Source organism: Aspergillus costaricaensis, assembly GCF_003184835.1.
Source record: "Aspergillus costaricaensis CBS 115574 unplaced genomic scaffold BO79scaffold_32, whole genome shotgun sequence".
NCBI lineage: Eukaryota > Fungi > Ascomycota > Eurotiomycetes > Eurotiales > Aspergillaceae > Aspergillus > Aspergillus costaricensis.
Genome location: NW_020291832.1, coordinates 405,377 through 419,062, shown reverse-complemented (window position 1 = coordinate 419,062; position 13,686 = coordinate 405,377). Strand labels below are relative to the sequence as shown.

General features: G+C 48.1%; 4 protein-coding genes and 1 non-coding gene across 5 annotated transcripts; 3 read left to right on the top strand and 2 right to left on the bottom strand.

The window, feature by feature from the left end:
* Positions 1-2,458: 2,458 nt before the first annotated feature.
* Positions 2,459-2,872, bottom strand: BO79DRAFT_220878 (EthD domain-containing protein; the record flags this gene model as incomplete). Its single annotated transcript, XM_025683500.1, has 1 exon — positions 2,459-2,872. One exon carries the CDS (start codon positions 2,870-2,872, stop codon positions 2,459-2,461), a length of 414 nt encoding a protein of 137 aa, XP_025536287.1.
* A 519-nt stretch (positions 2,873-3,391) lies between these two features.
* On the bottom strand, positions 3,392-3,465 carry BO79DRAFT_t203. Its single transcript has one exon. It is a non-coding gene; the product is annotated as a tRNA-Val (tRNA).
* An 892-nt stretch (positions 3,466-4,357) lies between these two features.
* Positions 4,358-5,772, top strand: BO79DRAFT_179537 (LPS glycosyltransferase; the record flags this gene model as incomplete). Its single annotated transcript, XM_025680042.1, has 4 exons — positions 4,358-4,528; positions 4,580-4,723; positions 4,775-4,842; positions 4,897-5,772. 4 exons carry the CDS (start codon positions 4,358-4,360, stop codon positions 5,672-5,674), a joined length of 1,161 nt encoding a protein of 386 aa, XP_025536286.1. The 3' UTR covers positions 5,675-5,772.
* A 217-nt stretch (positions 5,773-5,989) lies between these two features.
* On the top strand, positions 5,990-6,912 carry BO79DRAFT_231623 (uncharacterized protein; the record flags this gene model as incomplete). Its single annotated transcript, XM_025684170.1, has 2 exons — positions 5,990-6,451; positions 6,526-6,912. The coding sequence occupies 2 exons, from the start codon at positions 5,990-5,992 to the stop codon at positions 6,910-6,912; spliced, it is 849 nt and encodes a 282-aa protein (XP_025536285.1).
* Positions 6,913-8,494: 1,582 nt separating this feature from the next.
* On the top strand, positions 8,495-13,608 carry BO79DRAFT_258444 (putative ABC transporter; the record flags this gene model as incomplete). The annotated part of the gene is made up of 13 exons (XM_025686303.1): positions 8,495-10,089; positions 10,149-10,271; positions 10,321-10,419; positions 10,472-10,596; positions 10,647-10,694; positions 10,743-11,412; positions 11,463-11,540; positions 11,591-12,152; positions 12,204-12,455; positions 12,511-12,800; positions 12,854-13,307; positions 13,377-13,421; positions 13,477-13,608. 13 exons carry the CDS (start codon positions 8,495-8,497, stop codon positions 13,606-13,608), a joined length of 4,473 nt encoding a protein of 1,490 aa, XP_025536284.1.
* Between the last annotated feature and the right edge of the window lie 78 nt (positions 13,609-13,686).

Here is a 13,686-nt window from a genome sequence, read left to right as displayed (position 1 = left end):
GGAAGAGAAGATGAGAGAGAGGAGGAGAAGAAGAAGAAGAAGTCCAGCCATATATATAGGGAAGAGAAAGGTATCGAGTGAAGAAAGACCATGAATCGAGACTGGGGAATGGGGAATGGGGAATGGGGAATGGCTCCTATAATTCATAGGGATAGAACTGTCACGGTGTGTGCAGCAATGATTCCAAATCACCTCTAGCACTTAGTGAAAGTACAAATCATAGTACATCCAGGGAATACTGGTATCAGAGCCTGTTCCCAAAGCGTTTCATAAGTGAGTCTTCCAGTCACTGCCTGATGGAGCTTGCCAGAAGGATTAGGGAACTACGAAAGGAAGAAACCGAGAATGCGTAAGGTAGTTAGGGTCTAAACGGATGATGACAGGTTAGAGGAGTAACTTGCCAGACACGTGGACTGCCATCACAGATGCTATAGAGTGGTAACGCTTCGATATTGATATTTACTACTTATACTATTCTGAGTCTGGATTTAGCTTTATACGTTGAGGGAAAGGAGACATAGTTGCGGAGAGCAGCATATATAGTGGCTGATTTTGACAATTGCTACTAGTACTAGTATATAACTAGCCAGCAGTAACAAGCAGAATAATGTATGAAAACAGAAGGGAGCATATACAAATACCACAAAACACCAATCCAAACCATCAACCCCGAGAATAAGTATTCAAACGGTCAGATCCCGTCCGACGCAGACAATGAACGCTTTTCCAGCATGTATATATGAACCAGACACACACAGCGTATAAACAATCAATTAACAATGCTTATGCAGAAATACTACGTACCCAAAATAAGCGAAAAGAAAACAATCATAACATAAACCCTATGCATGATACATAGATCCCATATCAAGCAACATCATGTTTCATGAACATTGAATCGTAAATGATGCGTAATAGTAATAGCTCAACAATAATCGCAGTGAGCTAAGCCGTTAAGTCGTCGAATCGATCAGATCAATCAATCGTAGTCTCGTAGTTTTCGTGACAGTATTGCTTCTAGGGAAGCGGTAGCTGGGCCAATGTCAAATTTTAAGCCTCCGCTTCACCACCACTTTCTTCATCGACTGCGCGTTTCCGGGAGTGCGCAATGCGGTTCTTCATCGTGTGAATGAAGTACCCTGCGATGGCGAGGATGATGAATAGGACGATGATGATGACAGCGATGGCGATGTTTTCTTGCATTTTGGTGGATTTTTCTTTGTCTTTTTAACTTTCAAGATTGGAGAATGAAGTATTGGCAGTCGCGATGCTCTCTTATGGAAAGAGATAGTATCTGTTGTGGTGTTGCTGATGATGGTGGAAATGCAGGTATAGATCCCCAATCACGTTATCGATAAGATGTGGATATGGATAGCCGACCGGAATGTAGATAGATAGTAAACAATGGGTGTGGAATTCCACCCTAACAGAGCTTGTAGTGTAAAGAGCCCTGAACAACCCCAATATAAGTAGGACGGGGAATGGAGGGGAAGGAAAAGAATGAAAAACCACGCAGCTCCCGGTTATAAAAGGGGAAATGGCGTGGACGTGGACGTTGGCCCAGCCATGTTGATTTTTGATCCCCTGTTGCGGGTGGCTGGGGATAAGAAACGGATCCATGATTGCTGAGCTTATTGGACGCTAACAGCGTTAGTGCACGGCTTGGGCGCAGTTGGAGTGATGCTTGCTTGTTCTGCCGTGTGGTGCCGCCTTGGTTGTTAGGAATAGCATCTTCACTATTATTGATCCTGACATGAAGTAATAGAATTGAGTGTACCAGGGGGATGGTGACTAAAAAAAGGATATTGATTTGGTTGTCTTTCATTTAAGGCCTAGTTCCCGGGATACCCTGACATTCGCGTTCCGCCTACTCAGTGAAAGTAAGCCGAGCCCTGTTTCTCCATCGACCGGCAGGCGAATCACCGGTAGTTCTTCCTTGGTCAACTAAGATGCTCAGTATATGCTCTCAAATAAACCCTCTGGCTTGTCTTTGACCGACTCTGAATGGCTCTATGTCTCTGGCTCCCCTCATCCAATCCATATGCTAGTGGTCATAAGCTCACTCAGGATAACCAGCGTCTTCACAGCTAGTAGTAGTGTAGGTTACACCAGGAAATGTAATACCAGCGGAGTATCTGATTCACAAAAACTGACCATTGCCTTTTGCTAAGACTCGGACAGTTCTTCTCGGGTGTCCATAATCAACTAGGCCGCTTACTTCAAAGACCTCAAGCTTCAATCTGGATATAGGCACTCAGCGAGGCAAGGCGCCCATACAGGCAGCCGAGAAATTAGTACTATAGCACCGAAAAGCAAACACCATGTATACTTCTAGTATATACCTCCCCTTTGCCCTGAACAACGCAACAAATTAGCCACTGCACCATCCAGACAAGAAACCAACCCGATCTTAGCAGCAAAACACACAATCTAGCCATGTTCACCACTCAAGCAATCCCTACTTCCTCGTCTCCACCACCTCCCCAATCATAGCAAAACTCAACATCTTCCGATCAAAGAATCGCTCCTCATCTTCCGCAATCTGCGCCGCCGCCTCAGGAGCCGTCACCTTAGCCATAAAAGCCTGGAAAGAAGGCTGATCAGCAAAGGTCAGCTCTGCCGTCGTATCAAAGTCAAAGTCCGACTGCTGGCCCTGAAGGATAGTCGCCGGGGTTGTGGCGTTGCGGGCCGTCGCCCCAGCAGGTGGGGTATCAACGGTTGTACGAGCTATATAGGTACGGCGGTGCGAGAGGGGGAAGTCTTCGCCGGAAATACGTCTCACGAGATCGATGTGTGCTTCGTAGCGCTCTCGGAAAGTGGACAGGGAGAGGCCGGGCTTGCGGTAGCCGTAGATGAAGACGCGGACGGTCATTGTGGTAGGGAAAGATGGTTACTATGGAGGAGGGAATGGGTTTGTTGCGGAGTTGAAGGGTATAGTTTGTGCTTGACTTTGGGTACATGAGTTGCATTGGAGGTGGGGTTGTCAGGCACGGATTATATCGGAAGTTGGTGCATGCTAAGTGCTGTTTCTTGGATTGGCATAGATGATGTAGTTCTCATTGCGGGGTTGTTGGGGCAGATGTCTTTGTCATTTTTCATTGTAGAGCTGAGATGGAATAGAGTAGCGGATAGTAAATACTACTGGATTGGGAGACTGGCATCCGGAAGGATGACCACTCATGGTGTGCGGAAGGATATCGATGTATAGTGATGGTTGGTGCAGGCAAATGTACATAGATGCGATAACTACAGATGAGGAGGTATACGGGTCTCCGGGAAGGATATAAGAACCACAGTATTTATTTCAGTTCATTAAAGTCAATAAAGACGAAAAGGAGAGGCAAAGAAGCATCTGTGTGTAGAAGAAAAAAATATATAAATAAAAATAGAATGACCAGTCTGGGGCTCGATCCCAGGACCTTATCGGTGTTAACGATACGTGATAACCAACTACACCAACCAGCCATTGTTGAATTTTTGGAGCAAATTATGTATTTATGTAGCTGTAAGGAGTCTCTACTCCTAAAACACGCTGGATAATCAAACGCGCTAACTCAAGGCCACCAATGAAACCTCCCTACTTCATAGTCGCATCGAACAAAGAGCGCCTCGTGAATGTCAGTTGTAATTAAAATTATGATCTGCGGTACCCGCAGCCGCTTACTCCCAACCGGCTTGGTATGCAGTTGGTCTGGGCTGTTCGGAACTTGACATTCCCCATCAACCACCGGATGTCACGGTCATAACATGGGAATGGCGTCACGACTTCCGCTTGAAGCTGGCATTCCGGCTCGACTGCAGGGGTTGACTTTGGGATTGAATAGTCAGGATGACTTAAATAATAGGTATTACGTCGAGGCGAGCAGTTACTTGGCCCCTCTCGCTTGCAGGCCAGACGGTTAGATATTTTAAGAACGACAAATATTGGTATCATCGCACATTAACCAGTCATATCACTCTGATGCGCACTACTGTGTACACCAACTGATGGCGCGGAGACCCGACGTTTCAGTGGTCGAACTAGGCGCCAACCCATGAGTTCCCCGGACCCTGGCTTCCGCGCGTCAGGGCTAGCACTAGGTGGACTAGCAACTGGCACTCACAGGAATTTAAGAATTCAGAACCGAAATACAACTCTAAAGTGACTCGAAGCCACTTACAAAGAGTCATCAAAGTGTCCAGACAAAATTCAGGCCAGACAGTCGAGCCCCGCCCGGCGCCGTTCCACTTCTTTAGCCCCAGATCTAGTAGACTAGCCACCTAGGCCTAGGCAGAGATTCAGGGGAATTGAAAGACTGGGGAGATTGCCTTGTCGCCTTTCACGATCCGGTCGGCTCTCAGTCTGGTCCAACTGATAATGTTTCTATTCACATCACAAAAACGGTTCGGCCGGCTGATTCTCTATGCGCTGGGGGTGCTCGGGATCATCCTCATTCTATGGCAGTTGCCCTATGCTCGGCCCACCGTGCGGATAGGAGCTAGAAGCGCCCGGTCTCAGCTCGAGGATATCAGGAACGAGACTTTGGGGGTACTTTTCTCCAATGAAGTTGACATTAGCCCCCACACTAATTTTGTATAGGTCCAGAAAATATTCGCGATCAATCTGCCTAGCAGGGTTGACAAGCGCGACAACCTTGTCCTTGGCTCTTCAGTCAGTGGGTTTAACATCGACTGGGTTAACGGCATTACTCCCGACGAGGTTGACCCCAGGACTTACCCTTATGTGAGTCCTTGACAACGCTATCCAATGGGATGCATGCCACTGACATTTCAGAACTGGAACTATGACCACAAACCTACCGAGTATGGAGCTCGACGGGCTCATGTGAATGCCATGCAACGGTATGCCATAAGCTGCCCCCTTCCTCATATATTTGGCTAAACATGCACCCCCAGAATTGTTCATGAAAGATTAGGAAGTGCCATGATCATGGAGGATGATGTCGACTGGGACGTAAACCTCAAGACCCAGCTACAAAGTTTTGCTCTCGGCGTACGGGCTCTCCAGGGTGCGGATAACAAGTTGACCGCTTCACCGTACGGTGACGACTGGGACATCATCTGGCTTGGTCACTGTGGAGTGTCATGTCGAGAAAACGATCCATATTACGTGAGCTCGAATGATACAACCGTCCTCCCGCCACATCACTTCCTGCCCTACTGGCGCGATCCACCCTCATTCGGGGTACCAGACTATAGCCGTCTAACCTGCGCCGTCGACGATGCAGTTTGCTCGATTGTCTATGCTGTGACCTACCGTGGTGCTCAGAAAATCCTGGCCGCTCTTTCCGTGAACCCGACAGGTCTCGCCGATAAAATCGACATTGGTGCTCAGTTCGACGTATCGCTCGGTCGCATGTGCGGCAATGGCTATCTCCGGTGCTTTGCAGTCTACCCATCCTTAACAGGTGGATATCATCCCGCTGGACCCTCCTCGAAGGAATCTGATATCCACGGCGGGAATGAGGACGTCCATCCCATATCCAGTCACGGGGTTATGTACAGTACGATGCTGAACATCAACCGCATACTGGCTGGAGAGGATACGGTTGTTTCCAATTGGGATGACGCCCCTGTTCCAGTGATTAATCCGGCGAATGTTTCAATGACTCGGGGATCAATGATCATTTCTGCAGAGAACGGCGAGTATAGCCCTTCAAATATCAACCCGTAATCAGAGGGAAACATATGCCGGCAGTTCCGAAAACCTTGCTCAATATTGTATATAGACTTGCTTTCCTTTAGAAGATACCTACAATAATCACATTTGACCTTTTGATTCCATCTATCCATCGACTTTGAGAAACCTCGATTCTCGCGTCACAAAAAAAAAAGATGAATCTAATAAAACAGGAGACTACGACCCAGCATCACGTTATTCTGTAGCACTTGCCTAACCAAGAACGCCATAGCCTCTGCTATATAGAAATAAAAACATAACCTCCAAACTAAACCCACCCACCCTCAACCTAGTATAACAATCATCATTATGGAATTCCACAACAGCATCCAAACCGTCCTCTCCGTCCGCACCATCTTAGAATACATCCTCCTCGAACTAGACATGCGCACAATCCTTACCTCAGCGTCCCGCGTCAATCGTTTCTGGAACTACACAATCAGTAATTCCCGTCCCATCCAACAAGCACTATTCATACAACCATTTAGACGCCGCAACCACAATTCCTCACAGGGAGTCCTCAACCCCCTACTAGCAGAAGCCTTCCCAGGGATCTTCCAGCGGAACAGTACCGTCTTCCCCGAGCACACAGAAAGCAAACTTACCTTCGACACTTTCCACATGGTCAGAGACCCCACCAGGACGGAAATATACATGCGAGAAAACGCAAGTTGGCGCCGGATGCTGGTCCAGCAGCCTCCTGCGCGTTCATTGGGGATCGTTAGCCATATTGGGGATGATACTGGGTTTCGAGAGAGGTGTGAGATACAGGTTAGTTAGTCAATCTGATCTATATCATTGGGTGGGTGGGGGTAGGTTTTAATGTGCGTTATTTGTTTTGTTAGAGAGTAAGCGAAACGGGACCAGGGCCGCGAGATGACGGTGTGCGCATGGAAATGCTTTTCGACATTCTGGTATTCCATGGCGAACTCCATGGCTTGATGGATTATGCTACTGTTTACTGGTGGGGAGATCGTTCGGGTTCTTGGGTATTGGAATATATGGAGGGCATGGGCTTGTGTAATGCCTCGACAGCGCCGGATCTTACATTGTATATCCCTCTGTTTTTACCAGGTCGTCGGGATATGGGTTCAGACATGGAGGTTAGTGGTCGTACACCGGCTTTGGATTACCTTCGTTCTTTTTATCAAGACAATGGGATAACTCCTAATTTGAATATAAGGGATGGGTGGGAAATTTTTGTCAAGAGACGGAGGAGGAGGTGGGCGTGATGCATGTATGCGGTATAGATACTATGTAGATAGGATCAGGCAATAGCATTCGTACGATATGTATGACAACGCAGTGGCAGGCCTTTGTCCAGACGCATTCCACTAGCCCTGGATATACGTGCGGAACAAATTCGCCAGTTCAAAGAAATTGGCCTTGTAGAAGCGCTCTTTTGTAGTCAAGTTGACATACTACAACGATGTTAGTATAAGCTTTTTTTGTACACAAGAAGTAAAACTCACCAGTATTCCAAATCTAACAGAATACCCAGCCCTCCACTCGAAATTATCAGCCAAACTTCAAGCCGAGCACCCCAGCAGTTTAACCCCTTCCTGAACAGCCATCAACATCGCCTACACATACTCATGATAATAGAGGGTCCTCAAAGGATCCGTTAGTATATCCTCGCGCAGATTCTCATACGCCTCAAACGGCTCCGAAAATCCCAACTCAGCAATGGCTATACAGTTCACGGGATTCCACGTATCTTGAATATAATGCAAGAACCTAGGCAGCCAATCAGTAGCCTCATAAGCCAGACCAATCCAGGGTCGGATGCTGGGCCAATAAGCCAACCACCTTCGAATTCAAGCAACGTGTAAGAGGTGTTATAGCATGAGGGGTGCAGGCTGTTTTTGGGGTCAACTAGACACCCCTCGATCCCTTCTCCAAAGATATTAGAGAGAAGTTGAGGAGGAGGTAACAAAGTTGATGGAGGACCGCGGGGAAAGAGGAGAGAAGAGAGTGAGGCGGAAAAGCAGAGGGGCGGCTTTTCTCTCTCTTCTGGATGCAGCCAAGCCATCTTCCTCCTCCTTCACCCCCCTTCATTCCATTACCCACAACTGCACCCCAGCAATGCTGTCAAAGGTGGAACAGACCATCCAACTGCGACATTGGAATTTGTCGCCTTGATGGAAGATCATCCAATTTAGGCTTATCTATAGAACAACCCAGACTCCTCTCCGAGTGGCTGATAGCTTCATACCTGGGCTGATTTTGTTTCAAGCAAAATGTGGGAAAGTACGCAAGCTGAGTCTCCCAGTTCTTGTCATCCTCCTTGCTTCAATTCTATGACCGTTACAATGCTTTGAGTCACTGAAGACAATGGAGGACTAATAGAAACCGCATCCGATTACCGATCTGGTCCAGATCCGCAGATGATGACCTCACCATGATCCACGGAAACTATCGACGACATCAAGCTTAAGCCATGGTTCATTCAGGGTCTTCTCCCACACCTTCTTCCATCATCCGAACTTATCTCATCACTTGATGCATGCTTATTCGATCCCCCGATCGGCATCTCGGTCGTCATGTTGTCCGATCCATACTTCACTCTGTTGGTCGAAAGCTAGAGCTCGGTGGTGAAGTTGCATCGGTCTTCAGCAAGCTCCGACAATGCCGGTACTTAACGCGGAATGTAGAGTGTAGAAAATAAGGGCACCCAGAAGCCCATTACATTCGCTCATCCCCCTGTTGTGTCTCTAGACTTCTATTTGAAGCCGACATCGGGTATTGTCTCCGCCGTTACTTTACTGATTGATATGTTATATTTCTGGTAGCTAGTGTCGCATCACTATCAACATGGACTCGGGACGCTCCCCTCCCAGCGAGCCACGCTTTGCTCCCAATGAAGACGAGAAAAAAGCTCCACTGGATTCTTCTTCCGATTCGAGCTCAAGCGCGTCGCGTAGCTCGGGCCTTTCGAGAAAGCAATCGGCTATACCTGTAGAGCATCAAGTCTCGAATGAAAATGTGATCCGACAGGAGTCCTCACTTCAGAGGCAGCTCACACAACAGGATATTGCTCGCGCCCTTTCTCAACGACGCAGCACTGGGGCCGCGGGGGCCGATGATACGGATCAGATAGCGAGATTGGTCTCGCGGATGTTTGGTCAGGAAAGGAAGGCCAACTCAGAAGAGGAAAAGACAAGACATCTTGGTGTGGTGTGGAAAGACCTGACTGTCAGAGGTGTTGGTCTAGGGGCGGCCCTCCAGCCCACAAACACTGACATCATCTTGGGTTTACCGAAATTGATCAAAGGCCTACTCACCGGCGGGAGGAAGAGCGCGCCACTGCGAACCATCCTGGATGACTTTAACGGATGTGTACGGCCGGGGGAAATGCTTCTGGTTCTTGGTCGTCCGGGGTCCGGTTGCTCTACGTTTCTAAAAGTCATTGGGAATCAAAGATCAGGCTACAAAAGTGTGGAAGGTGATGTTCGCTACGGAGGTGCAGACGCCGAAACCATGGCCAAGAACTACCGTTCGGAAGTTCTGTACAACCCCGAAGACGACCTCCACTATCCCACGCTCACCGTACGCGACACCTTGATGTTTGCTCTCAAGTCAAGAACCCCGGACAAAGCATCACGACTACCCGGTGAAAGTAGAAAGCACTACCAGGAGACATTCCTTTCTACCATCGCCAAGTTGTTCTGGATAGAGCATGCACTGGGGACTAAGGTCGGCAATGAACTCATTCGCGGAGTTTCTGGAGGAGAAAAGAAGCGTGTGTCTATTGGCGAAGCCCTGATCACGAAAGCCAGCACGCAATGCTGGGATAATTCCACCAAAGGCCTCGATGCTAGCACAGCTCTGGAGTACGTGGAAAGCTTGAGAAGCTCAACCGACATGGCACATGCCTCTACACTCGTGGCTCTTTACCAAGCCTCAGAAAATCTCTACAATCTCTTCGACAAAGTCATGCTGATCGAGGAAGGCAAATGCGCCTACTACGGGCGCACCGAAAATGCCAAGGCATACTTCGAGCGTCTGGGATTTGTGTGCCCTCCTCGATGGACCACACCTGATTTCTTGACGTCTGTCAGTGACCCATATGCGCGACGCATCAAGGAAGGCTGGGAGGATCGAGTTCCACGCTCTGGTGAAGACTTTCAGAGAGCATATCGAAAGAGTGATATATGCAAGGAGGCCAAGGCAGATATCGAAAACTTCGAAAAAGAGATCGAGTCGGAGCAGCAGGCGTGTGAGCAGGCCAGGGAAAAGAAGAAAAAGCAAAACTATACAGTGTCTTTCTATAAACAGGTTGTTATACTGACTCAACGGCAATTCCTCGTCATGTACGGGGATAAGCAGACGCTCATCGGGAAATGGGTGATGCTCACGTTCCAGGCTCTCATCATCGGTAGTCTCTTCTATGACCTGCCCCAGACTAGGTTAGCCCCAAGATCGATCACCCACGCCAATCGATAAGTAATATCTGACAACTTTATAGCGCTGGTGTCTTCACTAGAGGCGGTGTCATGTTTTATGTACTACTATTCAATTCCCTGCTGGCTATGGCAGAGCTTACGGCTCTCTATGGAAGTCGACCGGTCATACTGAAACATAAGAGTTTGTGAGTGGGACAAGGCATATATATTTTTGCAGTAAGCTAACTTTGCCAGCTCCTTCTATCGTCCAGCGGCATATGCCTTAGCTCAAGTGGTCGTCGATGTTCCCATTGTATTCGTTCAGATCACCATTTTCGAGTTGATTGTATACTTGTATGCAACTCTACCGCGTTTACTGCTGATTGAGACTAACCGATATACTCAGCATGTCCAACCTTTCACGGACTGCGTCTCAGTTCTTCATCAACTTCTTATTCGTTTTCATTCTGACCATGACCATGTACTCATTCTTCCGGACTATCGGAGCACTGAGTGCTTCTCTCGACGTTGGTATGTAAAGCTGAAGGCTATTCCTTGCGTGTGCTGACCGAGAATTTTAGCCACCCGTGTAACTGGAGTTTCTGTCCAGGCGCTGATAGTATACACTGGTAAGAGATATCAGCCACTTAATGAACATTCATACTGAAGATGCCCAGGATATCTCATTCCTCCATGGAAAATGCATCCGTGGCTCAAATGGTTAATCTGGATCAATCCATTGCAATACGCGTTTGAGGCGATCATGTCAAATGAATTCTATGATTTGAATCTGCAATGTGTCTCCCCGTCCATATTTCCTGATGGACCCAGTGCACAGCCTGGCAACCAAGTCTGTGCGATCCAAGGAAGTACGCCAAATCAGCTTGTTGTGCAGGGATCGAACTACATACAGACTGCCTTCACCTACACTCGATCCCATTTATGGCGAAACTTCGGTATTGTCATAGCTTGGTTTATCCTTTTCGTATGCTTGACAATGGTCGGAATGGAGCTCCAGAAGCCCAACAAAGGAGGCAGCACGGTTACAATCTTCAAAAAAGGCGAAGCGCCCGAGGCTGTGCAGGAGGCTGTCAAAAACAAGGAACTTCCAGGGGATGTGGAAACGGGAAGTGATGGAACAGGAACCACCAATGGGTTCCAAGAGAAGGATACAGATGGTTCCAGTGATGAGGTGCAAGGGATCGCGCGAAGCACGTCGATATTCACCTGGCAAGGTGTGAACTACACGATCCCTTACAAAGATGGCCACAGAAAGCTACTGCAAGACGTTCAAGGATATGTTAAGCCGGGCCGTCTTACTGCGCTAATGGGCGCCTCTGGGGCTGGGTAAGTGACGGTGTTCTAAGGTCTGTTGACAAATACTGATCATTGCCCAGCAAGACTACGCTTCTCAATACTCTCGCCCAGCGGATAAACTTTGGAGTCGTCACAGGTACCTTCCTTGTTGACGGAAAGTGAGTATCAGCTTGAAGACTGCTTTTCAAACAGCTGCTTACATTTGCAGGCCTCTTCCTAAAAGCTTCCAAAGAGCAACTGGCTTTGCTGAGCAAATGGATATTCACGAACCTACAGCAACTGTCAGAGAATCGCTCCAGTTCTCAGCCCTTCTTCGTCAGCCAAAGGAGGTACCAATCAAGGAGAAGTACGAATATTGCGAAAAGATAATCGATCTCCTCGAAATGCGGCCAATCGCAGGTGCTATAGTCGGCGAGGGAGGAGCTGGACTGAACGCCGAGCAGCGCAAAAGACTTACTATCGCAGTTGAGCTAGCAAGTAAGCCTCAATTACTGCTGTTTCTGGATGAGCCAACATCTGGATTGGACTCCCTCGCTGCTTACAATATTGTGCGTTTTCTTCGACGCCTTGCCGATGCCGGACAGGCCATTCTCTGCACGATCCACCAGCCGTCTGCCGTCCTTTTCGAGCAGTTTGATGAACTGCTATTGTTGCAAAGTGGGGGAAGGGTCGTCTACAACGATGAGCTCGGCACTGATTCCAAGAGGTTGATCGAGTACTTTGAGCAGAATGGGGCCAGAAAGTGCTCCCCTCATGAGAACCCCGCAGAGGTACTCTTTCATATACGTTTATCCATTAAATACGATGCTAACTTGTGGTAGTATATGCTCGATGTCATCGGTGCCGGTAACCCGGATTACAAAGGGCAGGACTGGGGCGATGTTTGGGCCAGATCTACCCAGCACAGTCAGCTTTCAGAGCAGATTGAGAAAATCATTCAGGAGCGACGCAACAAAGAGATTGAAGGAGGAAAGGATGACAATCGAGAATATGCTATGCCAATCTGGGTGCAGATATTGACTGTCTCAAAACGCAGCTTCGTAGCATACTGGCGAACTCCTCAATACGCTCTTGTATGTCCCAAAAGCTTACATTGCACCTATAACCAACCCTCTAACCACTCCACAGGGCAAATTCTTACTTCATGTTTTCACCGGGCTCTTCAACACCTTCACCTTCTGGCACCTAGGAAACAGTTACATTGACATGCAGTCTCGAATGTTCTCCATCTTCATGACTCTCACAATAGCGCCACCCCTGATACAGCAACTACAGCCACGATTTCTCCATTTCCGTAATCTATACCAGTCACGAGAAGCCGGCTCAAAGATTTACTCATGGACTGCATTTGTGACGAGCGCAATCTTGCCAGAGTTGCCCTACTCGGTCGTCGCAGGGTCGATATATTTCAATTGCTGGTAAGCATTTTCCCCTTCCGCTTCAATAGACGAATCCCCCTAACGCGCACCAGGTACTGGGGCGTCTGGTTCCCGCGAGATTCATTCACCTCCGGTTTTGTCTGGATGTTCTTGATGCTCTTCGAGCTGTTCTATGTCGGTCTCGGTCAATTCATCGCAGCCTTCTCTCCAAACCCACTCTTCGCCTCTCTCCTCGTGCCGACTTTCTTCACATTCGTCCTATCCTTCTGCGGTGTCGTCGTACCATACTCTAGCCTGAATGTTTTCTGGAGATCCTGGATGTACTGGCTCACGCCATTCCATTATCTTCTGGAAGGCTTCCTGAGCGTCGTCGTACACGGTGTTCCCGTCCGCTGTGTCCCCAGAGAGGAATCAGAGTTCAGCCCACCTTCAGGAATGACTTGCCAGGAGTATGCCGGTTCCTACGCAAGCCAGATAGGCGGATACGTCCAAGATGCTGGTAACGGTCTTTGTGCTTTCTGCCAGTACTCTGTTGGCGATGCCTTTGTATGTTTACCCTGTCTTATCTTGCTCTTTATATGAAGTCCGCAGACACTAATCATGCCTTGCTACCAGGCCCGAAACTTCAACGTTTACTACTCGCACAAGTGGCGTAACTATGTATGTTGTGTATCCCCCTCCTTCGAAAAATATGTGCTAACCTGAACCTCGATAGGGCATATTCTGGGCCTACGTGATATTCAACTTCATGGCCGTGTTCTTCTTCTCGTGGCTTTACCTTCACGGCGCAAGGAACATCAAGAGAAGTATCAGTGCACGGAAGTCGAAGAAAGCTGTCAAACAGTGATTGATTGTGTTGGTGTAATATGTTATGTTATCATTCCACTCCTATATCATCTACTAATACTATTTCATCTCTCCTCTC